The sequence below is a fragment of the Anopheles marshallii genome, chromosome 3 (genome assembly GCF_943734725.1).
Source record: "Anopheles marshallii chromosome 3, idAnoMarsDA_429_01, whole genome shotgun sequence".
Lineage (NCBI taxonomy): Eukaryota > Metazoa > Arthropoda > Insecta > Diptera > Culicidae > Anopheles > Anopheles marshallii.
The window spans coordinates 19,549,189-19,575,962 of NC_071327.1; the positions used below are offsets into that span (position 1 = coordinate 19,549,189).

General features: G+C 47.2%; 1 protein-coding gene across 1 annotated transcript; it reads right to left on the minus strand.

Annotated features, from left to right (window-relative positions):
• Positions 1 to 26,774, minus strand: LOC128715035 (uncharacterized). Its single transcript, XM_053809915.1, has 27 exons — positions 26,642 to 26,774; positions 26,118 to 26,333; positions 20,852 to 21,273; positions 17,766 to 18,420; positions 17,513 to 17,660; positions 13,843 to 14,297; positions 13,348 to 13,710; positions 12,372 to 12,863; positions 11,556 to 11,704; positions 11,204 to 11,488; positions 10,831 to 11,118; positions 10,678 to 10,764; positions 10,534 to 10,599; positions 10,214 to 10,258; positions 9,541 to 9,582; positions 9,370 to 9,459; positions 9,213 to 9,292; positions 8,988 to 9,136; positions 4,312 to 8,893; positions 4,046 to 4,170; positions 3,857 to 3,969; positions 2,294 to 2,721; positions 2,071 to 2,221; positions 1,798 to 1,985; positions 452 to 1,403; positions 242 to 363; positions 1 to 157 (listed from the first exon to the last, which is right to left on the minus strand). Exons 1-27 carry the CDS (start codon positions 26,769 to 26,771, stop codon positions 1 to 3), a joined length of 10,980 nt encoding a protein of 3,659 aa, XP_053665890.1. The 5' UTR covers positions 26,772 to 26,774.

A 26,774-nucleotide genomic window follows, 5' to 3' on the forward strand; every position in this document is an offset into this window, starting at 1 on the left:
TCAGGAGTGCTTGTCCGTCAAATCAGCCCATCGTTGCTCGAAGAACTTGCGCATACCGTGCCCAGCAATGCCGACAGGTGAGTCATCTTCATTGAAAACTTCACAGTTGTCGAATATTTGCCGCACGTCTGCAATAAAGTCTTCGCGTGATTTATACCTGTACAGAGAAAGAAAGAGGGCAAAAATGAGAGTTAACTAACCAACGCTCCACCAATTTTTACCGTTGCCGATCTACACTTACACTAAATCCTGGAGGCGTTTCTTAATCGTCGAAAGATCCATCGGACTCTTGATGACCTTACGATACGTCGGAAACTGTTTCGTGTTAACCGGCAACAAAAATGGCCACGAATCTTCGTGAAGCTGTGGGACGGTAAAGGAGAAAACGACATTATCGCAACATGAACACAATCGGATCGATTCTTTCAAGTACTGGCGAGCAGATACATACCTCCATTTCCTCCAGGATGGTTTTGCAAACGGCTAACTCCTTCAGCAGTCGTTTCGTCGCTTTCTTCTCCTGTTTGGCGCGCTCCTTCGCTTCGTCACGCTCCTTCGAGCGTTCCTTTCGCTGGTGATCGCTAGTACTGCTGTTGCTGCTGCTACAGCTGGCCATACTCAATGATTCCTTCACCGGAGACGGTCGCGGTTGATACTCCTCGGATGAGTCACCACCGCAGCTGCCGTCACCATCGTTACCCACTGGCAGGGCACGTTCGCTATCAAGGTAGCTGGCCGAGGAGCACGCATTCATGGCGTTGCTGGAGGGTGAATAAAATTCCCCACTGCTACTACAGGCGGCCGTAGGTGATCCCGTAGCCTCAATCTGTTTCGGGGGTGATGGTTCGATCGATTCTTCTGGTAGTTCGTTTTGCTCATGCGAAACATCTTGCGCATTGGAATAGCTTTCGCTTTGAGTTGATTCACTCGCAGCAGCATAACTCGTTTGTTCCTCTTCCAGGGCACTACTATTGTTCGGTGTATCACTTTCGGTCGGCGTTGGATAGTATGGCTGTTGCGGCTGATGTGGCGGCGGAACTGACGACGATGTAACCGAAGATGAAGGCTGTTGTTGATAAAATTGCTGATAGTATTGCTGTTGCTGCTGTTGCTGACCACCATACACCGCCGTCATGGTGTCAATCGGTACGGGAGGATGACACATGGCATAATTATTCTCATCCATACCACTTTGTGCGCCGTACTGTTGTGGATGTGGTTGCGGTTGTTGTACTTGCTGCTGCTGTTGATGATGGTGGTAAGCCGATGTTGATGCGGTAGCTGTTGCCGTGGCCGGTACTACGCCCGGCATCTGACCGACAACGGCACTGTTATGCGGTGGCTGTAGATGTTGTGGCGCCGACGATTCTTCATGACTCGTGGACGCTATTGAATGTGCTGGACTGTATTAATTGGGTTCTCTTTAATATCTTCTAAATTGTTCTCATCTTTACGACAACGATCATGTGTTAGGTGGGCGTCGTCCCGTAGGACGCAACCCGAAAGCGAAAGCATTTTTGTGACAAAGTGGTTAACATTATAAGCCCATAAACCAGATAGTGGGACCAGTGTGTCTGTGTGTGTGCGTGCGTTTGGGGGGCAACACAAGCATGATGCGCAAAATCATAAAGAGAGAAGCCTTTTGCACTATGTCGCAATAGATGTGTGTTTTCACTGATCAACTGCTGTTAATCGCAAACATGAAATGATGATTGTTTTAGCGTGAAAGAGAGTGTGCAATCGTGTGTGAGTGGGTGCGCGAAGCACGGTTAGGGTACAACAAACAAATATAGCTACCTTAACGGGGTCGTTGCGATATCCTCGTGGGACGAGTTCAACGACTGGTTCTGCGAGCTGTTCAGCGAGCTGTTTAGCAGCGACTGGGAGCTGTTGTTGGTGGTGCGTTCCTTAGGTTTACGCTGCGGTTTCTTCTTTGGCGGCGCCTTAGCGACACAGTTCTGGCAGTACCATTTACCTCGCGGATACTGCAAGCAAAGGTGGAAGATGCAAAACGTTGGGTTTTATTCGTCCACAGTGCGCTCTTCCGTATAAGGAGCATTCAAAACGTACCTTCAGCATTGGCGGTATGTAACAGTCCTGGTGATAGGCCCGTGGGCATAACTCACAGTAAACCATTTTGCCTAGTGGTGGTGGCCGTAGCCCTCCACAAACAATACATTTCCTATCACCAGTAGCTTTGTTTTTGCATTCAAAACAATACCTACAAACAAATAAAAAGACAGGATTAAGCATCAACTTTAGCGGATGGTTATCCAACTTCGACACTACTTACCAGTCACCGTCCGGAATTTTGTCCATGCGTGGCTTAAAGCAGTAGGTGTGATAGCCACGATCGCACCCGTCGCACAGTAGCAGCTTATCCTCGGATTCTCCCGATTGACAGAACTGACAATTCTGCAATAGAAGGGAAGACAATTTGGATTTCGAGAGAGCTTTTTTCTTCGATTTGCCATTGGCCGTGGTGTTGTTGCCGGTGTTCATCGTCGCTGTCCCAGTTGCCGCCGTTGCCCCCGGTGTCGTTGACGTTTCCCAGGTGGATCCCGAGATGTTAGTAGTGGTAGTATTGTTATTAGAAGCAGTGCCCTTCTTACTGGCCGGTGAACCGTGCGGGTTTGCGTTCGCGACTGCACCGTTCTTCTTTCTACTTGACTTGTTGCCTGCCGTTTTCTTGCTTCCATTCTTTCCACCCTTCGTGCATTGCTAAACAACCGCACAGCATCATGCGACAAAAGCGTCATACAACATCGGTGTGTGGGGATTGATCATTACCATTGCACCAACAACAAAATTACGCATGTGATTTGTACATTCACACGTCAGGGAATGAAATAATCAGGATTTCAAGTTCCCCAACAACAACAACAAAAATTAACAATCCGAGTTAATAGCCAAAGGGAACACAACCGGTCACAAAACATTCAACAACATCAATAGCGCAGCGTGCAACACGGCACCACCCGCCAACAGCCAATAGATACAACAACACCAAATATAGTGAACATATTTCATAATTTTCATCAGAATGAAAAAAGAAAGAAAATGATAAAGAAAGAAAAAACAGCAATCAGTATCCAAAAGCAAAATCTGCCAACCGAAAAAGTTAGCGAAAGGGAAAGAAGCACATTCATGCCTCGACAGGACAAAACCAAACACAAGTACACAACACAACAAAACATTTACAAAACACGACTAAAACAGATGTTCCAAACAAAGCTAGAGTCAAACCATAAAATCATGCCATTACGCAAAAAAAAAAACCAAGATGTGCTCTTACGGTAGCATTAACAAAACGGCTAAACCAAGCTAAAAAGTATGAAAAAGCAAATATCACACACACAGCACTAGTTAACAACAATAATGTATTATCATGCAACAACTGAGAAAATGACAAATGGCTAAGCGGAAAATGTTGCGAAGTAATCGTTCCTCTGGTTTTGGAGGATGAACGACGATGAGAAAGACGACGACGACGACGACGACGGCAACGAGGACGATGATCGGTCAACATAGTATACGGCTAGTAGGAATGCTGCTATTGAAAACCCAGAACTCCTGTACCCCCTATGAGCTGGGCCGTTAACATAACACGTACATGTGCGTTAACCGGTGCGTATATTACACACTCTAAACAGTACAAACAATTATCCCACAACAAGACGGTCACGGGTTTAGAACATAAGTACACACATAGAAAATGCTGGTGGCCATGATTCGACCACCATTACACACCAGCAATAAAACACACAAACGTGTACTTTAGGATGGTGCAACAACATTAAACACACACGGTAATTTACCAGTCCACACTAGTGGATACGGATACAACGCTACGTACCGCTTTCATGATGCTCTTGTCCCAGGCGACGCACGATTCCAACACGTACAGTGCCATCGATAGTTGTGCGGTAGTGACGGAACGTTCTACTGCGTCGCGCCATGATAGCAGACCTGGTTGCGGAAAGGCAAATTAGTATTAGTTTTTCTTCTCACAACACGATTGAGAAAACAAAAGAGAAAACTTTACCTTTCGGGAGATTCTCATCCTCGGCGGAACTGTTGGAGCAGTTGGACAGATTCGATACGTTCGAGTTATTCTGGTTGTGATGCGCCTCCTGTTGCGCAATGACCGCCATTTGCGCCTCGGTGGTGCTGTGGATGGGAGACCCAAAGGGAACGAATTCACGAGGTATTACAATCAACCGACAAATCAACCAGAAAACATTCCCATCTTCCTGTTCCCACTATTCACCCATTCCCCGGCTCCCCTGTCACCCTCCAGATCATACTCACTTGATTCCCAGCGGTGGCTTGAGGTAGCGTCGTTCAATGGCCGCTTCGAGACCGAGGATACGTTCGCGCAGCATCTCAATCGTTACATCCTCCACCACACCATTCTCGCTGTCACCTTCGCGTTGCGGCATCTGCCAACCCTTCACCTGCATCGATGCGCTCGCCACCTTGTCCTCCATCGCTTCGATCTGATCAAGCAGCGCCACTTCAACACGCCGCGCGATGGACGGATTCCAAGCGTTCCAAGCTTCCGGTTCGATGTAACCGTTCGCCGGTGGTGCCGCTCTCGGGTGCGACACATGATGAGGCGTCGTGAGATTCACACTTTCTGCCAGCGATTCCAGCAGACTCTGCCGCAACAAGCGCTCCCGAACGCCGCGCGGATTCAGTGACTTGATCAGCTCGTTTAGCTCCTCGATGTCATTGATCTTCCACCAACCGTAGCGAAACTCGCGTGGCACAACCTGCGGTTCGGTTTTCTGCGGTGCACCGTGCAACTTCACGTCCTCCAGCTGCTTCTCCTCTTCCGGCGTCATCTGCAGTGGCTGGAACTGATCACACTGTACGTACGCGGTCAGGTTCGATAGTGTTAGCGTCATGTACGCCGGAAGGGAAAAGTTACCATACTCTTCCGGGTCTGCCGTCTCCTCGGCAAGCATTTCCGCCCGCAGCCTGATCTGGTTCGGATGATGGTGGCTGTACGAGTACTCGATGGTTTCGCGCTTGAACGCCGGCTTCATGTCGGACAGCTGCAGCGGTTCCGGTCGACTCTTCTTTGCGATCACCTCATTGATCTCATCATCGTCCAGTCCGGACATCGACAGGATCGACTCGTTAGGGAAGTGAATCTCCACTCCCTTCTCTAGTGGCACACTGAAAAACTGGATGTTGTTACCGATGTCCCATCGATTGCCCTGAATTTGGCAGATCTCTCGGCAGGTGATGTTGGTGAAAATTTGCCGTGCCAAAGATGCGGGCGTATTGCCGTTGATTGTCGGCAGCGAACACTCCGTACTGGACAGTGGCAGTTCCTTGTCGACGATCGAGAACCATCGATTCAGCAGCTGATCGCTGAACTCTTTCTCCTGCTTGGTGTCCGTATTGCGCAGATACAGGTAGCTGCCGGGTGTGATCGGAGCACGCGGAACACAACTACTTTCTTCCTCCTTTATTTCGATCATCTCAACGTCGCTACCGTACGAAATCACTGAGGTGGTTGTCGTTGTCCTCGGCTTACGATCTACCCCACCATTATCGCCCACTGTGATCGTTGGTTTGCAATCGCCCGCACTGCTGTCACCAGTTCTGGCGTTATTTCCACGACCTCCGGTAATTATCTCCTCATCGTCGTCCACCTCCTGCAGCTGACACTCAACCAGCTCACCCGGATCCCGCAGCTCCACTCCGTTTTCCATCAATTTTGGCTTCATATCACAGTTCATGCTATCGATCATCGTCGATCCTTTATCGTTCTCTGCCCGACCACCATGCTCAACACCTTCGGGTGCCGCTGTCATACGGTCGCCACTCTCCGTGTCATCATCGGGGATAGTGATCGTGGGCGTTTCGTCCTGCACCACCGTCAAATCATCGTCATCTTCGTGACTGGCCGTTGGTGCAGCTGAGGCCGATGAAGGTTGGTGCGGAGACACATTCACCCCACCAATCTGATTGTTCACTTCGACCGTTTTCGTTTCATCATGATCATTGCCCTTCTGTACAAGGATCGCCGTCGGAATGGAATCTTCAATGTCCATCAGCTGATCGTCGGATTTCTTCGGTGGTGCAGCATCCGCGACGTGACTCGAGGCTTCTGGCGTATGACTCTCCTCCATCGGTTTGTGGTTCTCCTGATGGGCTTCCCGTACGGTCTGCTCGTTCTTTCCCGAATGCTGATCGACGCCTTCTTCGTGCATAGACTCTGCGGTACCATTTGAAGCATTATTTCTCTCGCTTGATGCTCTGATATGATCATCTCCATCACCTTCCCGGATAGCGGACGGCATATTACCAGCGGTAACGCCCTCTTTCAACAGCACTTCCGGTTCATCGATAATTTTGCAATCATCCGACTGCGAATCTGCGGTCCGTCCATCTTCCAACGCTGGCCCATTGCCAAAGCTTGTTCGCGAGCAATCGTCCTCGTCATCTGCTCCTCCCTCATCCTCATCGTCTCCGTCATCCTCTTCATCGTTACCATCAGCATAACTACTCGCAGCACCACCTTGACCAAACGATCCACCTCCTTCGGAAGTTGTACGTTGTTTCTTTTTCTTTTTCTTCATCTTTTTCAGAGAAACCGATGAACATCGCTTACGCTTACGGTCCGTCGTCACAGGTTCTTGTTCTGGTTTCACGTCCTGCGAGACACCCTCTGCTTTAATCGCATCAACTTCTCCTTCCTCTTTCTTGCAGTTTACATCCACTGTTGGGTCTGGTTTCACAACACTCTCAGGTTTGATAGCTGGTGCATACTTCGGCACATAGTCCGGTCGGCTCTGTACCTCCTCGAGTGCATTTTCATACCGATACATCTCGGGTTGGGTAGATTCCATTGCTTCCACGTAAATACCACCACATTTACCCAGATTCCAGTAGCGACGCCAGTACCGGTCCTGTCCGAAACATTTCACCCTTAGCTGGTTTAGAGCGTTCTCTAGCTGTTGCTTGTTTTGGAAGGACGTTTCCAAAATTTTGTCATATTTCCGCTGCGCCTCTTCGGCTGTTAGATGTGCATCTTCGTCTTCTTCTAGCTGCGTGCCTTCGCTCTCCAGATCGCTGTTGTCCTCGTCCGTGCCGCAAGTGGCATGATCGTTAATGATCGATTTAGATAGCAAATCTAACTCTGCTGATGAATTATTCGTTTGATTGTGATGCACTTGCGGGGGTTGCAGTTGTTGCTGCTCACCGTTCGTCATTTCAGTGGCCACACCTACTGGTTTTCCAGGCATGTTAAATACACCACCGTTGGGAGTGTCAGCACTAATATCTCCTGCCTTAACTGGACTTTCCTCCGGTGTTGAAGAAACAGATATTGTCGGTATTTCGGTGCAAGCGGCGTGACGTGTGCCTAGTGCCGATATATCCATACCGGGTGGAGGTATTTCTCCTGGTTCGAGCTGCATCAATGCTTTGTTATGCTGCATAGCAGCATGCACAACCGGATGCGATGGTGCTGACGGTGGGGGAGGTGGAGGAGTGACGGGCGGTGCGTGATGTTCCTCCGTCATCGGCAATGCATTGTGTACGTTGTTATTCTCCGGTATTCGAACGGTAGGACCGTTCCCTTCGATACGGTTGGTACCGCCGTCATCAACGGGCGTAGGCGTTTCAATACCATTCATCGCTTCCGTGTGATTTTGATCGTGAGAACTTGGCACTTCTGTCGGTTCCACCGAGGATGTATCCATTTGTTCACTCGATTCGGTTAGCGCTGCAGTGTCCAACTTAGCCTGTTCAGTGCCATCTCCATTCCCTTCCGACGACGGCGGAATAGTGTTTGGACAGGAATCCTCTGTTACTGTACAAGTCACGGGCATTGGTACGATTTCGACAACATCATTGTCATCATCGTCATCCTCATCGTCAGTCTTATGTGCTTCCGCACCGAAATCTTTCTTGTTCACAATTTCACCTTCCTCCAACTCTCCCGGCTGACATCCGCCTTCTGATGGTGGAACGGAATCTAATTCTTCCCCATCGGCACATGGAACTGTTTCCTTCGTACCATTCTCAACCACTTCACATGCACCGTCATCTGATGCACCATCGGCGCCGGGGTGCTTTGTCTCAGTCTCCGTTTCGGCGACTCCATCCTCCGGAATCGTGATCACTTCCGATGCAGCCGAAGCTGCCGCCGCTGCTGCTGCCGCTGCCATTGCTGCTGCCTCTTCCGCCCGCTTTGCCTCTTCCGCCGCTTTCATTGACAGTGATTTTTCCAGTGCCGCTTGTTGAGCCTTTTCATACTGCTCCAGCCGTTGCTTTCGCGCTACCAACATCTTGTACTTTCGGATTTTGTTGTCCAACAGGTACCGTTCCTTTTTCAGTTGCGCCTGTGACTCAAGGCTGCTGTCGATCTGTTTGCATACCGCTTTGTTCAGTAGCAGATCGTTGCAGAGCATGGCGAGAATTTCCGTCTTGGTGGTCGGATTGAGCGCTACGAACGGTTTATCCTTCAACAGCTCGGATAGCTTGTAACGCGCGTTCTCGGCCAGCAACTCATAAAACTGCGAGTTTTTCGTGCTACACATCTTGAAATCCTCGTCATTGACTAGATGATGCTTGGACGGTGCGTCACGGTCGCGCTCAAGATTGATACCGGACTGTAGCTTCACCTCTCCCGTAGCTACCGCGTACAGATAGATGCGCAGAATTTCCGATACGTTCGTGTGCGTAATATCTGCCTGGCGAAGTGTTTGCCCGAGCAGTGTCGTATGACGCCCCGGATTCGGGATGCCCGGATCTTCAATCGCACACACGAGCAAATGTGTCATGACGGACAACAGTTCCTCTTCCGCATCGATCGCATTCTCCGATGTAAGTGCGAGATGCAACGATTGCAGGTTCGGCAGTGACTCCATATCTGCAGGACAGAGTGTAAAATTGGGTAATTAGTTGGTGCCGTGTTGACTCTTTCCAGTGCAGTTCGACCCGCTGATTGCAAACATATTACTTACCGAAACCAAGCGTTTCGCCAAAGTTGTGCAGAAATTCGAACACCATCAGCAGATCGGCGTACCCAGTGCCAGTCAGCTTCAGTCCAGGAATTCGTGAAAAGGCAGGTAGCACCGTTTGATCCACTATCTCCGAATCTTCCTGAGGTTTTCTGTTGAAAAATACACACCATATTGTGAGATTTGCCCGACAATTAACTAATGCCCGTTCGAAACAATCATATTTACCTCAGTTCGGCTAGAATGTTTGTGTCCCGCTTTCTCATCACCAATTTCTTTTCGCGCTGTATAAGCTTATCCAATATGACCTGCATAATTCCATGAAAAAAATCGTTACGCGTGTAAGCATAAGCATCAATGTATCACATTTATTAACGGCCCTTACCTGGTGTTTCTTCTTTTCCTTCTCTTCAAATTTGCGACGCAGTTCCAGTTGCTTTATCAGAGCCATGTGTTGCCTTCGTCTTTCACGTTCCTATAATGTAAATGAAATTATGAACAATAATTAATTGCAAGTCCTTGGTAGGGAATTCATGCATCGTTCTAAATATCTTACCATTTCCATTGCATACATTAACTCCTTCTGCTTGGCAAGTTCCTGAAATTGAACGAACGAATAAAATCGTTATTATGTGGCGTTACAAGCATCCACTGTACTATTTTCGACGATCAAAGTTACACAAAACACAAGAGGTGTTACCAAAACAACAAAAAACAAAGGTAAAAATGATAAGCATTTAAAACATGTTTCTACTCTGATTAACCAGTTTGACGTGCACCTTGTTTTTACACATGTCTTTAGATCGCTTGAAGATGGTATCTACGGTTTGAGAACTAACCGAACTCGGGTGAAAATTTAAACGAAACTTGATTAACCAACAAAAGTAAATAAGTTGAACATAAAATAATAAGCAACGGTATAATGTTAACACATTGTGTACAGGGAGGAGACATGTTTATCACACAATGAGACAGAACAGGAAGGAAACAGGAGACACATACGAATACATACGAAGGAACATGGGCAAAGATACGTAGGACAGATAGCTAAACGTTTCTCTATTCTGCTTAAAACTTATGCTTTTGGATCGCAATCAGTTCTATTGGTAGAAGACTAGGGAACAACAAGGAAGCACACACACACACACGCACAACAAGATGAGACACAATTTAGACAACGTTTAGCAGGGGATGAGACACTGGAGAATACTATGGGGATATCTCAGTACCTGTTCCTTTTGCAGTATTGCCTGCTGTCGTTTCTGTTCTTTTTCCTGGCGTAACCAAAAACGACGATTTGTTCGTTTCGATTTCATACATTCGTATCCAATTGTTAACCAATTCGAAACCGATAAGATTCAAGTGGACATGTGGACAGCCCGAAAAACGGATTTGTAAACAATGAAACGAAAAACCAAACATTAAAAACATTTCCTTTTAAAGCACACGCCTCGTCAATTATGTCGCACAGTGTATCTAATGTCGCCAAACGGTTCCGTTAGATTTTGGGGATGAAATTCTAAAAATTAACAAAACAAATCCAACACACCTGTGCCTTTCGTGCCGCTTCTTCGGCCTTTTGTCGGGCGAGTTCCTCCTCACGCTTCTTCTTCGCCTGAAAAAAAGTTTGATGAGGATAGAAAAAAGGTTAGAATGTTCATACCGGAGAGCTACTGAAGTAATATATTTTTACCTCCAATGCCTGTTGGTTTTTCAGTTCACGCTCTTTGCGCTGCTGCTCCAAACGTTCGTTACGTTCTGCTTCCTTTGCTTGCCGAGCCTGAGGATAATGAAGTGAGATTGTTTAAGTCCTAACTCCTCACCTGTACAATAGTCAATTAACTACCTTTTCCTTATTTTTGTTCATTTCTTCTTTCGCTAGCTTCTTAGCGTCCCGTAGTGCCTGCTGCTGCTTAGCGATTTCTATCCGTTGCTCCACGCCCAGACCGGCATGCCGGGTGAACATTTTCAGTTCCTCCAGCCGCCGGCTAACCTCAACATCGGTCATCTTGATGAACTCACCGTCGGTTGCATATGGTGGAGGAGCAAGTTGAAGGAACGTGCCAACGACGGCCTTTGCAGAGAAGCTAAAATTATCACGACTCAGATCCTTCGGCTTAAATTGATCTAAATACTGCGAAACGGTATGAAGGTTGAAAAAAGTGTTATAATCACCATAAATAGCTGACGATCTTCCTTTCATCTTCGAACAAACTTACCAGCTGAATTTGATTCATGCCCTTCATCTTGTTCACGCTCTGCGGTGGGTAGTAATACACGTCTCCCTTAATGTGTCCGTTTTTGGTAAGCCCACGGATCATCGTTTCCCGCCTCCAACCCTTCTCCAACGGTACGCGCAACTCCTTCAAATTTATGTGCTCCTCGCCCTCCGATTCGGACATACCGCTCTCGGAGATGCTTTCGGTGTCGGTGTTGGTGTTCGAGGTACTATTGTCCATTGATTGGTTCCGACTCGCTTCCAGCATGGCTTGTCGCAGTTTTTCCTAACGAATAAAAGCAAAGCTATTAGAAACGAATTCTTTAATCACTGAATCGCAAGCTTCTACTTACAATCTCTGCGTCCTGCGTTAAAAGCTGCTGTGCAGTCAGTGGTTTAGATCCGACCGCACGGCTTTGCGCTAACAGCGAAGCAACGGTATTCTTCTTCGGCTTCGACACACCACGGCCCAGGTTGCGTGGGCGACCTTCCTTGAATTGAGCTGCATGGAACACAGAGTGGTTGGGGACAGGGGGAAATAAACATCACAATTAGTATCAGTATCAGTAACAGCGTACGATCATTACAACACTTAATTCTATGTCTAAGAAAGCGATCAAATTGTGCAAGCGCGTGAGGTATTGTTATTTCAATGTATATAAATCGGAATGTTTCCAGCATAAGCCTAACTAGATGTCGTGCCAGACAGTGTGTGAATATTAACGGAGGAAGCTTCGGGATATAACCGACATGAACTACCTACACGCCTGTTTAGAAACATCGCGTGTGTGTCTGTGTGATGCACATGCATTATTCGCTTTTTTCGACTGTTACAAATGTTTTGTTATCTACAAACATGCCTTCCCTACATTCTATTCCTATCGTTGGTAAGCAGCAAAAGTCAGCCAATAATTTAGCTGTGTTTGTCCTGTTTCTGACAACTGTTATTGAATTTTGCTCATGTCAAACAGTTCCAACCACAGTGGAGGAGTTTTGTTTGAAATATTGCTCATGTTTCTCCTTTTTGTGTGTAAATATTTTCAATTTGTTTTACATTACAAAAGCAGCGAATGCGAGGGAAAAGTTGAGGGTTTCTTTATGTTGTTTTGCGGGCATGGCCCACGGGAAAATAGGCGAACGGGAAATTGAAATTGAGTAAAAATACTAACATCCGCCGAGTGATGCGTAATCGTACTCCTCGTAATTGGAGATTTTCAAAAGCTCGGACAGCGAACTGTTGAAGCCAAGCTGGGCCGCCATCAGCTGATGGTTGGCGGCGGCATTGGCAGCAGCAGCCGTGGCCGTAGACGAAGCACCGCCGACGATGCCGCTGTTGCTGCCGCCGCCGCCGCTACTGCTGCTGCCGCCGCTGGTAGTGGTGTTCGAGGTGGTGGTGATGGTATTGGTACCGGAACCGGTCCCAACCGATGCCATCAGCAGGGAGTTAAGCGTGCTGGTGCTGTTCGTACCGGTGCAAAAGCCCGTACTGGTCGAGACCGGCGATGCTGCGGCGTACGCGGCCGCAGCCGACGCCAGGCTCATGTTGACGCTTCCGTCCAGGCCGAGGGAACCGGCACCGAGTGCGGCAGCAGCAGCGGCCGCCGCTGCCGCAGCTGCAGCCGCCGCATTACGCCTGTTTTTATTATCGGACTTTCGACGTGCTATACACAGTGTGTGGTTTAATTTTTCGTTTCGAAATTACGTACGGTTTTGTTTTTGTTTTGTTTTTTCAAAGTTCCAAGTTTGAGATATTACATTCAAAGAGAGAAGAAAAGGGAAAAATAGAGTCACAAAGGATACACAAAGGAACGGAGAAAGTTAAGTACAAATGTGTTGAAAAACTATGCAAGAAAGCCGTCAAGTAGTAACTGAAAAAAGTGTTCTCTGCCGGACGATATTTTAATGGAACACATTACAAAAATTCGCCGTACAGGGCATTCATTTGAAAATGATCCACGCAACTGAAGTGTGACAAATTTTGTGATCTTTATCTTGCACATTGATGATCGCTACAACGCTTCCCTTTCTCGGTTTCAATAAATTAAACGGTAAATTATTCCCTCCCTACATTTCCTACCACATTTCTCTCAATTTCTCTAAATTTTATGTTGCTTCCCAATTCAAACCACCCATTCCAGTACTTACATCGGGCAGAATCGTTCGCATTACCGGATCCTCCACCGAGTGCCGCAGTGATTGTGCTTAAGCTTTGCAAACTATTCCCACTGGCACCGGACATAGCGGGCGATGATGACGATGCAGAGTGAGTGGAATCGCTCCGCATGCCTTCGTTGCACGACTTTGACGGTTTCATCGAAAGATTTAACGGTGCGTCGTCCTGTTCAAGCATTCCAGAGGATTGATTGTTGCTACCGCTGCTATTCATCCCAGCTGCTACCGTCAACGAGGACACAATTGTGGCTGCCGCCGAGGATGAACCACCCGAGCCTTTCGCACTGAGATTAAGTCCGGACCATTCGTTCATATGATCGGCCATGGTATCCTTACCTACAAAGGAATAAGATCAGACACACACGAATAACATTAGGACTATATCTTCAAACAGCAAATATGTTTTAAGACAAGGATGAGACAACTTTCAAAGGAGCTTATGCATGGTCCGCGGCGTTCAATACTTACCCGCGCCCTTACCGGCACTGTACACCCCGTTCGATGTGATCGTCGGTGGCAGTTTGATGACCTCGATCCGATCGTTCGATCCACCACCGGCGCCAGTTGCTCCTGGCCCTAGCCCACCGATGCCACCATTGCTCCCGTGCTGATGATGATGGTGTGAAAGGCCAGGGGGAAGCAGCCCGGATCCACCGCCCGTACCGCCCGTCCCGAGATGCGATCCACCACTGCCACCACCGCTGCCGCTGGTTCCGCTGCCATACTCGTTCGGTTCCAGTCGCTGGCGCTTGGCTGCACTTAAACCATGCATTTGAGCAAAAATGGAATTGTCTTCTAACGAAATGGTTTTCTTACGTCCACGGCCGGTCGTGCCCGGTACCTTGGGCCCCACGATGGATGAGGTGTACTTGATGATCTCCGTGTCCGGTGGCAGCCGTACGCCAAGCAACGAGGAAGGATCACTGAGTTTTCCCACGGCGATGTGTACAGTTGGGTGAACGGAAACGCGGCAAAAGTTAAGTTAAAACAAAAGTAATTAATATTTTTAATATTGAGATGCCGTTGACGGTTCCCGAACATAAATAAGCAAAAGTTAACTTAAATCTAAACTATTAAAAACAGAATCGAATTCTATTAAAAAAATGAACGTAACATGGCCATTTTGTATGTCGTCAATTATACAAGAATTTTATCTTATATGCTCAGAAAAATTATAGTTGAAGAAAATCAAACACAAATATAAGCCAGTACTTTAAATACAACCTTTTTTGGTTTCAAATAACGAAATGTGTTGTAATGTTGTCGACCTACATTCAACTTTCAATAATCAATTTTCCCGCTGCAGTCAATTGGAACTAAAGATTCAGTTAGGAACTGTTGTATTGAACATTGCGGAGCTCATCAACCTACAAGAATCCTCGACAAAATTGCCCAACCCATGAAAACAGACACAAAGCCAGGGCAAAAGACATTGCGTCTCCAGAAAATGGATGTTTCGGAGCAGAAAAAACACCAGCCACAGACGTGACAAAGCCTGTAAAAAAGGCACAGCTAGCGATCGATTATGGACTACCGCAAAATTGCTACTACTGCCGATGTCGTTTAGATCCAATTCTAGCGAGAAGCGATAAAGGAAGAAAGAAAAAAAGCTTTCCAACCCATGCCAGAGATTCTATGGTGAATCCGCAATAGAACGCGATGACCCTCGACATCCGGAGGTGATGTAATAGGGTGGGAAAAAAAACGGAACACACACTTTTTGCCGCGAACTGAGCATCCATTCCGTTCCCAGCTGCGAAGAGTTTCGCATCACAGAACCGAGGAGTTTTAGTTGTCTCTCCGTTCAATGCAACGTTTGCTTCGTCGTCGTCCACAAGGATTACGGTGTACGCAGGACCCTTTCCCGGAAAGTTCACATTCATTAGCAGCAGTAGCAGCGGACCCGGGCAAGGTAGAAGAGTTTGGGCTTATTCTCATCCGCAGGACACAAAACTGCAACGCAATGGAATGCATTTGCAACGCGACGCTTGCCTGGTCGTTGCTCTAGCACAGGCTTTGTCTGAACGAGGGGACGACGATAACCGCATCCAGTTGCTAAAAGAACTAGAACGTATTTTGCACAGAACGACCGAGAGCGGCCCAACGCTAGATCGAACGTCGGAATGGAAACGGAAACGGAGCAAATCCTTCCGCATATGGCGCTAGGCGTTGGATGCTGCTGGGATTCGTGGTGGTTCGACGGACGGTGAGAAAAAGGTTTCGCTCCGTTCAATTTTTCCACTCTTTCCCGTGGTGCAGGGCTGTTTTTTGTGCCTAGACCTTACAGCGCAACCAGGGGGACACACAAGCACGTTCTCGGGAAATTCCTACCTTTCACCCCCAACCATCATGCAGCGGAGGGAGGGGGGAGGACACATGCGCGAAAGCAATAGAGCAACCGTACACAAATGGTAAGAAGGTGAGAAGAAGCAACGGAACCGTACCGCCGGTGTAGTGTGCGGTACAGTTTTCCCTGATGTGAAATTCTCGATTGGGACGGCAAACGGCCATTCGGATGAGCATGGGTATGGGCGACCCTAGCACACGGTACGAAAACCCTCATTTGTAGCATCATCCTTCCCCCGTGCGCTCCCATTGCGATGATGACGATGACGGCGAGTAAAATCAACCCCCCGAAACAGGCATACGGACGCGCAGGAGGCAATACACACAAGAGCCCACAACACACAAACAAAAAAACCATCCTTTCCCCGTAGAGAGAAACGTGGCTGACGATGATGCACGCTCGAACTCCAACAAATTTTAGCAACACAGCAGCAGCAGCAACGCCACGTTGCCTTGTACCTCCTCTGTTTCGTTCCCTAGTCTCTAAGCTCAGCTTCAGTCGAACGAATGAAAATGCGCCCACCAGTCGCCCGCGTCAGCTTGTCCTTTTTCCCTCACACCCAATCTCTTCATGTCCCAAATTTCCCGAACGATGGTACCAACGCTACACCTCCATGGTTTACCATACCCAACAACACAGTGCCATCGTCTCGTTTCCCTTCTGTTTTCCATCGGTGAGGGACGGAATAATTTATTCGTTTACATTTCCTATATCCTTCGCCATCCGCACGTGGGCATTTGGGTGGTTTGGGTGCAGAGGCAGTAGTTCTTCATCGACTCAGGCTCTTTACGGAGGCTGATGCTGCTGGCGGATCTCTGTACACCATCGGCAGCAACCACCGAAAAACGAAAGCGGATGGGATGATACGCCGTGGTGGGGAAGGTTGGTGATTTACCGAGGCCCTAGTATATCTAACCCGCAACCCAACACACACACACATCTGCCATACCCGTGCCACGGGTGCCCTTTCTCCCTACCGGAGCTTTCACAAAGCAGCAAGATCACAGGCGGATTCACATTTACAAAAGGAAAGTAGTGGAAGGAATGGGGCCAACAACAACAACAGCAAAAAAAGCTCACTCAGAAAAGAAACTAGATGCTTCCCAATTCGTTACCTCCATTTGTTCCGGTGCTGCCTTCATTCTAAGAGGAAATATCACCCCATTTTTTTTGGAGGATTTGTTAGAAACAAAACCGTATAAAGCTTTGCAAGAGCAGTTTTCCCGGCTTTATAGACAGAAGATCTTTTCCTCCCGTGGAGTTGTTCCTTCTTGTTTTTTTGTCGTTTCTCGCAATAGGGGACACTTGATCCGTGCTGCTCTGTGGTGTGATTTAACCAGAATATTCAGAACAAAGCATCATCTCGCTCGTCAACGTGCATACGTGATGAGAGTACCAACAGTTCATGCGCGACCCATTCTACATTACGAAAAAAAAATGGGGTCCACGATTGTCACAAAACTTCGCAAAACTTCCGTATCTCTTGATGATTTTTAAAATGCATTTGTTACAAAAGCTTCGAAATAGGCTTTTTTCTTGCCGTTTCACTATCAATATACCGTGCCGTTCGATGTTACGCGGGCAAAAACTAATGCATCGATCTGGAACAAACCGTATCCCTGCACTAGAGCGTGTATCGTACCGATCTTCCCAAACCAAGGACCTCGTCGCTGCACGGTGCCCGTATATGCACCGCACCCGCTGTGTGTGTGTTTAGATGCGCGCTTGTGTTTGGCGGAGTCGGAAAAAGCTCCCCCCCCTCGCCAATCCCCAGCCCGAAACCACACTCACTTCAGTATCCCGGAGGAGATGTAGTCCTTCGCTTTGGCCTGGCTCGCTGCCAGTGCATTCATCGTTGCCGTCATGTTCTGCTGCGTCGTCAGGTCGAGATTGTTAAACTGCGACAGTGTGCTCAGGGCGTTCATGGACGCGCTCAAACCTGCGGAGCAGTGGGTAAGAGCAAACAGCGATGGTTAGTTTTACCGTTTGACACACGTCGGGCGCTCTTTACCAGGCGCGCCAGGAGATGCAAGAAAACTCTCACCCAAATCGGCCGCACTCGGTCCACCGCTGCTGTTCGCGCTGCTGCTGCCACCCTTCCCGCCAACGTCCTTCGACGAGCGGGACGACGAGGACGACAGGTTCTGGAGGTGGTTTTGCTGCGAGGCGGAGGACGAGGAGGACGACGAGGCACCGGGATTCCCGTGGCTGGCACTGATGGTAACGCTGGGCGTTGGCTGCTGTTTGCTGGAGCTCATCGACGGCGAACTGGAACCGCGCGTGATCGATATCGAATCGTTCCCAATCAGCCGGCTCGCACCGTGCGGCGACGAGGAGGCTAACGAGGACGAACCGCCACCACCGGACGATCCACTGTTGGAGGACGATTTTTGCTTGGAGCTTGAGCTACCGCTGCTGCCCGCACCGAGCCCGGCCAGCATACCGAGGCTGGCGAGCTGATGCTGCTGATGTTGCTGAAGCTGCTGTTGCTGCAGCTGCTGCTGTTGCTGCTGCTGTTGCTGTTGGGACTGCTGACTGCTGGAGCCACCGCCTCCACCACCGGAATGCTGTTGATTTTGGGCCGCAGCCGCAGCCGCCGTAATGGCCATTAGCTCCTTGTGCAGGGTCGCTTGGCTGTAGAGCGACTGCTTGTAAGCAGCGGCAGCGGCAGCCTGCGAAGCGGATGGGGATGGAGAGTTCTAAAAAAAAACACAATTCGAGAGAATAAAACAAAAACGTAAGTAAGAGTTTGATGCTCCAAAACATATTGCAATGAGGAGGGTTAATTGTAGGTAAAAGTCAAGTAAACAATAGTAATCTTATTTAATATCCCCATTTTCGTACACATTTGCACAACTGCAAGCGCAATTATGCTTTAACAAAACTCCCAAATCCAGTTATTCATCAGTAACGGAAAAAAGGAGTGAAATAACCTTCCTCTCCCATCAACACACCGCCGATTCGACGGTGAGCACTAATTAAATTTACATGTGCCCTTTCATTCAACCGGCTGTGCCTTTCCACCAAACGCGGCCCCGTGAAACACTACAACAGGGGCAAGTTTGGGGGTTGAGTTTTGGGGTTTTTTTGTGGATGGAATTGCGCGAATTGCATGTGAACCACTGTGCGCCTCCACTGTTTCATCTTACGGTTGAAAAACCCACCCCCAAAAAAACACCACTACAAACATATACGCGTATATGCTTGCTGATTTGCTGTGACCGCGAGTGCATTGGACCGAATCCTGCAATTTGCTAGCATCACACACCATCACGGCGGTGGCAAAAGCAAAGCCAATCTTATCCACTGAGAATAAAACAAAAATCTACACCAAAAAAAAAAGGCAACTACCAATTGTATGACGAACACCGATAGGAGGTTGCCGAAGGAAGAGCACACGCCGCCGTGCGACGTATGGTGGACATTTTTCGTAAATTAATTTTCGTGCTTTTTCTCGTGTGCATAAAACCGAGAGGGTTTAGAGAGTTTTTTTCTTTAAAAAAACGCACACACACACACGGAGGGGATGTGGTTTCCTTTATTCTTTATGTTTTTTTTTTTAAATTCCCTTCGAGCACGACCGGAGCCCAGCGCTGCAGCTGTGTTTTATGAATAGAACTGCGAACTGTGGCAAGCTGTTGCTAGAATCACTAGAAAAAGCATTACTCCACTTCGCGGTAGTGAACATTTGATGTTCGTACTTCTATTTCCACTGAATTCTAGCCTTGCTGCATGTTGATTGCATGTGTTATAAATGTTATCCACGCTAAAGCAAACCAGTGACAAAAAAAAGTAAACCAAATGCATAATAAAACTGCAGTTTTCGCCCTGCTTCAGTTCCTGAAAACTGTCCTCTAACAGCAAAAGCGATGGGAGGTGGAACAGGAGAAGGCTAATATTTTCCTCCCCTGGACCGTCCTCCAGGTGACAGGACGACGTGTTCCACGAAATAACATCCAATCAAGCTGGAAGTTTAAAAAATTGAATGATAACACAGCGCTCCTCTTTGCTGGTGTAACAACAAGAGTTGAAAAAATCGTGAAATGAATTTGCCAGAAAACATTGTTGGGAGAACAATTTTCAATCAACAATTCTGTGCATCTGTTGGTAATTAGATTGAAAGCATATGACACACTTTCAAACCCCGAAGGGTGGATGCTGTGTGTGTGTGTGTGTGTGTGTGTGTGTGTGTGTGTGTGTGTGTGTGCGTGTGTGTGTGCGTGTGTGTGTGTGTGTGTGTGTGTGTGTGTGTGTGTGTGTGTGTGTGTGTGTGTGTGTGTGTGTGTGTGTGTTATTGTTTGATTGGATTGCAATGCGTATAAAAAAACTCTCCCCCAAAAGTGTTGAAGATAAAAAAAACTTTTGTGGTACTATTGGCAAATATCCACTGGAAATTAATGTTCCTTGCCGAGCGATGATTGCTAGACAATTGTTGTGGCTATTTTCCGCAGAAACTTCTAAATTAACACAACCCCTAGACTTTGTTGCCTTAAATTTTTTTGCATATATTGTCAATATGATTATAATTTAAACCCTATAGCACCCATACAGTATCGAACAAAGCAAAAGCAACTGAAATGCATCAGAGTAAAAGCATTTTCCAACAAGTTTCATAAAATGACACATGCCGTCACTTCTGAAGACTTTTTTTTCCAATTCTGTGCTGTTGAAGACACCTAAGACATCACAAATTAAAGCTTTTGTTTCCATCTTGTCGAAAGAGGTTCCCTGACTGTTCTAGCAATAAAAAATATTTGTAGGCCTTTCTTCAAACTAATAGAGGGCAAGAATTATTTTTTTAAGCAATCAATGATTCCTCTCTTTTTTTAATTCTTGATGTTTATTTCTCCCATTTCTTTGCCAAAATCTTTCTACATTTTCTCTCTCGGTCGATTCTCTATTGCATTTAGCGCCTTTTTCCAGCTACTCAATCCGAAACACTACTCGGAGAGGAATTCTTGAACTTCAAACAAAATAAAAGCTTCTCCAATGCAGTATGCGACGAATTGTTGAAATTATACCGAGGTTTTTCACACATTTTAAGAGTTACACTTGTTTCGTACACCACTGTATGTTCATCCTTCCCAATCTTATACAATAATCATATCCTGCTGTGCCACCATAACTTACCTTGTATGAAGAATTGTTATTGCCTCCCATACCGCCACCCATGCCGCCGGCACCTAAACCACCCGCCATACCACCAGCCGAACCACCCGCTCCTCCACCGGAACTGGCATTGCTGCTGTTGCTGTTACTACTTCGGTCACGCTTTTTGCCCTTTCCACCGCCCGAACCGCCCTTGCCCGAGCCACCACCGGACCCACTACCGCCGGTGCCTCCACCGCCAACTCCGCCACCCGCCCCGCCAGCCGATGTGTTGCCACCGGACCCGGCGATGGCGGCAGCGGCGGCCGCACTCATTGCGCCCAGGCCCAACCCGCTCGGGAACGCACCGGCCAGATCATGCGAGAAGGGAAGCTGCGACATGCCGGAAGCTTGCAGCCGGGCGAAGTAATCCTGTGCCGCCAGCTGTGCCATCGACCACCAACCTGCGAATGGAGTGAAAAAGAGAAAAACCAATTAAATTATGTACCATTTGCACAAAAGCAAAGCGCCATAATAGGCGTCCGCTGTTGGCCAAAACAACAAAACCCTACAACAATTTACGTTATCAATCAGAATGCAACGGTGCACAGAGCGCCAATAATCAGTATAATTTCATTAGCAACAGAAAACAACAACAATCGGAACGGACAAGCCTTTCACAAACACACACACGCACGGAACGCAGCATCAATCGAAGTTGTACGTACGCGAAGAAGTCTCGTGTGTTTGTTCGCACGAGAATGCGAGCGAGCGAGCGAGAGAGAGAGAAAGTGACCGAAGAAGCAGGAAGGCATGCAATAAATGAAAGAAAAATAACAACAATCCACCGACAGACCGTGCCGTACAGCAAGTGTGCGTATGGGTGAGCACGCTATCCGTCTCCCGATGGCTGCCACGCACACTCAGAAACAACCGCTTTCTCGCAACCAGGTGAAGCGCCACTTGGAGCGAGAGCAAAAACATCGCGACTCGCGCCCATTTCTCACAAGAGCAACAAAGAGCGCATCGTCGGAGAAAAGTGTTCGAATAAATGAGTCACAACGGTGTGTGCGTGACAGCTACCATCGTATTCTTTCTCTTTCTCGCCCTTAGCCTAAACTCACACACGTGCACTTACGCAGCAGCAGACAGGCGCGCACGCGACACATTCGCATCCAGCGTTCCATTTCACGGTCTCGCATAAAACCTGACCAGACACAAGCGGCGGTCCACCGTCCTGCTGCGTTCTGGTGCTTCTGCTCTTTCTATGCTGGCTAAAACCAAAAGCGCTCTCGCTCATTCGCGCGGTCGCACGCACACAAACGCAAGCACTTACCGCGCGACATCACCCATTCCAATTCCCCACAGCTGGTGTGGACAAAATGTTTTGCGAGGTGGAAAAGAGGTGCGCGTCAAGGGGAAAATGACAATCACCGCAAAGCCCCCCCCCCCCCCCCCCCCTTCCCTGCGTAACCCATGTGTACACACACGCACACACAGTCCGAATAAAGCATCATCTTCTGCTTCTGCACAGCGGCCCAAAGAAAAGCCTCCTATAATCGGGTCGATTCTTTGTTCTTTCAACCTCCCCTTCGATTATAACATTACCGAGCTTCGTTTTGCACTGCGCGAAGAAGCGGTCACCGCACGAAAGGGAGCAGAATGGGCGGGCGCGTGGTGGAAGGACGGTAGAAATAAAAAAAAATCGAACCACCAAAACCTTTGCGCTACCTCTCGCTTGTGTCGCGTTTTGAAAAATCCTCAAGAGGGCGCTTGCGAGGTTGGGCTGTAACACACAGCTTGCTTTGATTGAAGCTGGGTTGTGTATGGAACACCGACAGAGCACAGGAGTTCGCTTAGACATTTAGTGTCAATTCATCAGTGCTTTCATTCAAGTAATGCAACATATTTATAGCTAATAGTCTTCCCGGAACACCCGTGTTATGCTCCTATACAATGCATCATACATCACACACTCTTTCACATAGACGGGACACATGTTCGCAGAATCGCCACTCCGCACACATACAATATTCATTCCAACAAACACACCAACCTAACGCTTAAAGTTACCTTGAACTTGACCTCCACACATTAAAGCAGTATTATCGTGTCTCGGTTTAACTGCGAATGCTATTTCGGTGGAGCTGTACCAAATTTGCGAACACCAAATCCATGTTTTTATTTCCCGTGTGTTCAACTAAAGCATTCCCATTCCCTCCTTCTCACTCTACTAGCCAGTCATTGATGGAATTCCATCCACGTCCCTCCCCCCTCGCACATCTTCAGCACAAACATCACTTTCGCTTTTCGTACTATATTAAACACACAATATACTACATCCACGTCAAAATCGACTCAACACTAACAAACTCCCTCCTGCACTCCCCTTCTAGTCTCTACCGAATTTTCCACTAAATCGCCGTCGAAGTCAGGTGGATGAGTCGCGGTTCTCGTTGGCGTGAAAGGTGATACGGTTGTTTATAGTTCATTGGCACCTCTCTCGCACTCATGCATGATTATGCTGATGATAATGCACTGGCACAATCCTGCGCTTCAATTGCACTCCACACTTAATTAACATCGACGGATCTTCTTGCCCGAAAGGTAAACGATTGTACCGAGGGTGTGTTGTTTGGTACGGTGCATATTAAGTGATCATGTTTCTCTATCGCGAAAACAATACGTGACTAAATTGAGCCACTCACATTCGGGACGTGGAATTCGGTGGAATAGATAGATTGCGGTACGACAGGACCACTACCAATTCTCTTCCGAACCTTATCCTGTACTAATTTTCCAGTTCCAATTGGTAGTTTAACGTCATAGGAGGTGTCACTTTTATTGGAGTCTAAGATACCTTCTCAACCTGTGGACATAGTGTGGAATGGACACCATACTTTTAAACCTATCCTAAGAGCTAGCTCTAGTACAAAAGAGCAGGAATTCTCCTTAGAAACTTTGGATTGATGGGATGAAGTCAAAGTATGAACAAAAGTTTGATTAAAGTCTGCCATCATCATCACCTCCACAGTTGAGGAGCAAAAAGCTTAGCTATCAGATTTTATTCCCTCAGGAGTCTAAGAATTCAATCTGACCAGCAAATTTGAAACATCAATTATTTGAGGGGTTTCAAATGCTGGTTAACATAGCAGACAACATAGACAAGCCCTTCAAGTCGATGTCAGAAGATGCTCCAATGATTCTACTCCATCACTCCTAAAAACCTAAGGACATTATTGAACTCAAAAAATGAAAGGACCAGCCTAATTCCCGGTTAGTCATTGAATTCTTAAGATAACTCACAAATACTGCTGAATTACTTGAAACTAATAGGCTAGGCACACTTCCTATGTGATCAGATATGAAGGAAATCCTTCTGTTTAGTAGTAACTTCAAGCATCGTTATCACCACGTAATTGTTTCCAACCTGAATGACCTCATGGAATTAGTATTCCTCAAACTTTATCTGTGACATTAAAACTAAGTGAAATAGCCAAGTCATTTCAGTGTTAAATTCAGTCAGTTCTAGAAAGATGAAGACCCACATGGATTTGGAAGATTAACTTCTTATAGTTATGGATGTCCAGATAAGGATTCCCATTCCTAAGACATCGATGCACATATCATCAAGTCACTCTCAACAAAGTTGCTGTACACTCGCGATAACACGAAGGAATCATCTCAATTGGGTCTGAACATAAATCGAGGATAAGTTCTCAACTCCCAGAAGTCTCAGAGACATTTGAGTATTTTGATGGATTATTATTATTTGGAAATGATGAAGATTTCTTGAAAATTCCTCAAGAATTCCAATAGTACCACAAAAAAAAAGTCCTGTCCCGCAGTGATAACCAATTCGTGAAAAATCCACTAGCAACAGATAGGTGAGTTCTAACGCGTTTGGTTTAAAGTATCAAAAACCTTCTCCAAACGTCGATACACACGATAGTTTAATCTTACACCACATCTATCAATGAATCGCTGTACCATCATCATCACAGACAGACGCGTTTACGATTATGGCCGTTATGATTGTTATTGCTATTAATATGTTTATTGCCTTATTGCGTAGCACCAGCGCCGCGTCAGGACGAAAATTACGATGTGAAGCCTCTGGAGCCTCTCACACACAGCGAGATTCGCCTTTATATATCTCCTACACAATGCGAGTCACAAGGCTCGAAGGAATAGAATAATTTAATGTTGGCACTGGGGGGCTACAACAACGTTGCCACTATGGCTCTTTCGCTGTTCGCAGTTCGATCGATCAAAATGAGGTCAAACCGAAGCCTCTTTTTCACTTTGCTTGCTGTTTCACTTTCCACGCAAAGCCATAACGCCATTTCAATGAGGTTGCTCTCCATCCAACAGGTGAATATTTTAAATACCTTTCTACTATTTGCGTTGAGTTCTTTTTAAAGCCTCCGAAAAATGGATATCAATGTATACTCCACATTAAAGGCACGGGGCGAATTACAAACAGCACTGTATCAAAAGTGTATTTAAATTGCCGTTTGATTGAGAGTTTTAATAATTCCTTCTATAATACAACACATTTGCATGTATCGAAGGTAAGCCAGATATAAAAGAAGGGTTTTCCGCCTTATTTTACACCTCTATTTATTATGCCGCAGCAGTGCCTTCTCTTCAACACTTTAATGCGTTGACCGACATAACTAGGGCAAGTAAAAGCAAGGGAACAAGGCCACATATGCGGGACGATTACGTGTGAAAAACGTAGTTAATCGAGCATCATGCATGCATCGTTGGCTTACGATCTCCGCCGCACAATCAGGTTCAAAATGCGGGAAATGCAGTTGCCACACGATGCAAACAACACTAAAGCAGCTAAGTTTCGGGTGGCTTTCACCCAAATTTAACGCCCAATTGAACGTTGGTGTGTACCGCCACCACCAATTCAAACCGTGGTTAAAGTATGTCCACCGAGCGAGTGCAATCGAGTGTTTTGTTACCGTTGTATGGCTGCCTGCCCCGGGAGCAGTAGCAGCAATTCGGGTCGGATGGTGATGATGAGGCTGATAGTGGGGCTAATTTGCATACCCCATTATGGAGGCATTTTCAGCAATATTAAAGCAGCACAACAACAGGGTTTCCCGCGCGCTTTCCGAACTAATCGACAGGTGAAAGCAGTTGGGTGAAATGGTCTTTCCAAAGGAAAGGCCTGTCCAGAGATTTACCTGAGCATAACACATAAATAGGGTTAAAGTTCAACGAAGTTACCAATCAATAATACCGTACCGGTGGTGGTTGCGATGCCCTCGAAAAATGGTGGTACAGTACTTACTATTGTGCAAACCGGCCAATGAGGCGGCCTGGGACGCAGCCACGGCCATCGTGTTTTGGTTGTGGTGGGACATGGAGAATCGATCGTTGCCACTGCCGGAACCGGAACCGGCGTTCGGCATCAGCCCACCGAGCCCGCCGGGCATACCGAACTGGGAGCCGAACAGTGGGTTCGAGGCCGCCGCCGCCATGGCGGACGGATCTCGTCCCCAGTATGCTGCAAGGAGAAGCATGATGGAAAGGAATGTTATTAAAGCGTTTAGCATCAACGAAATAATCTTAAAGCCACAATTTAATCTATTTTATTGAAGCAATAAAGGAACACAATAAAATACTAAGGAATTTCCGCACGTAACGCAAACTAAATTAACTCAGTTGATAAGAAGATGCAATATTAATTTCTGGAAAGTAAATAAAACTGTAACTCGTCCAATTCTCCGTTGTTCTGACGTGACTTTAGCATTAAATTTTGGTAACATCTTAAAAAACATCGTAAGCATACGCAAAGAACCGCCCCGAACTTACCGAATAGTGAGGCGGCATCTAGCAGCGCGGCCGGATCGTTAACACCGGCTGCGCCTCCCAGACCGGTTCCGCCCTGCCCGCCGCCACCCTTCTTCTCGCCGCCGCCCTTCTTCTCCCCGTCCTTATCCATTCG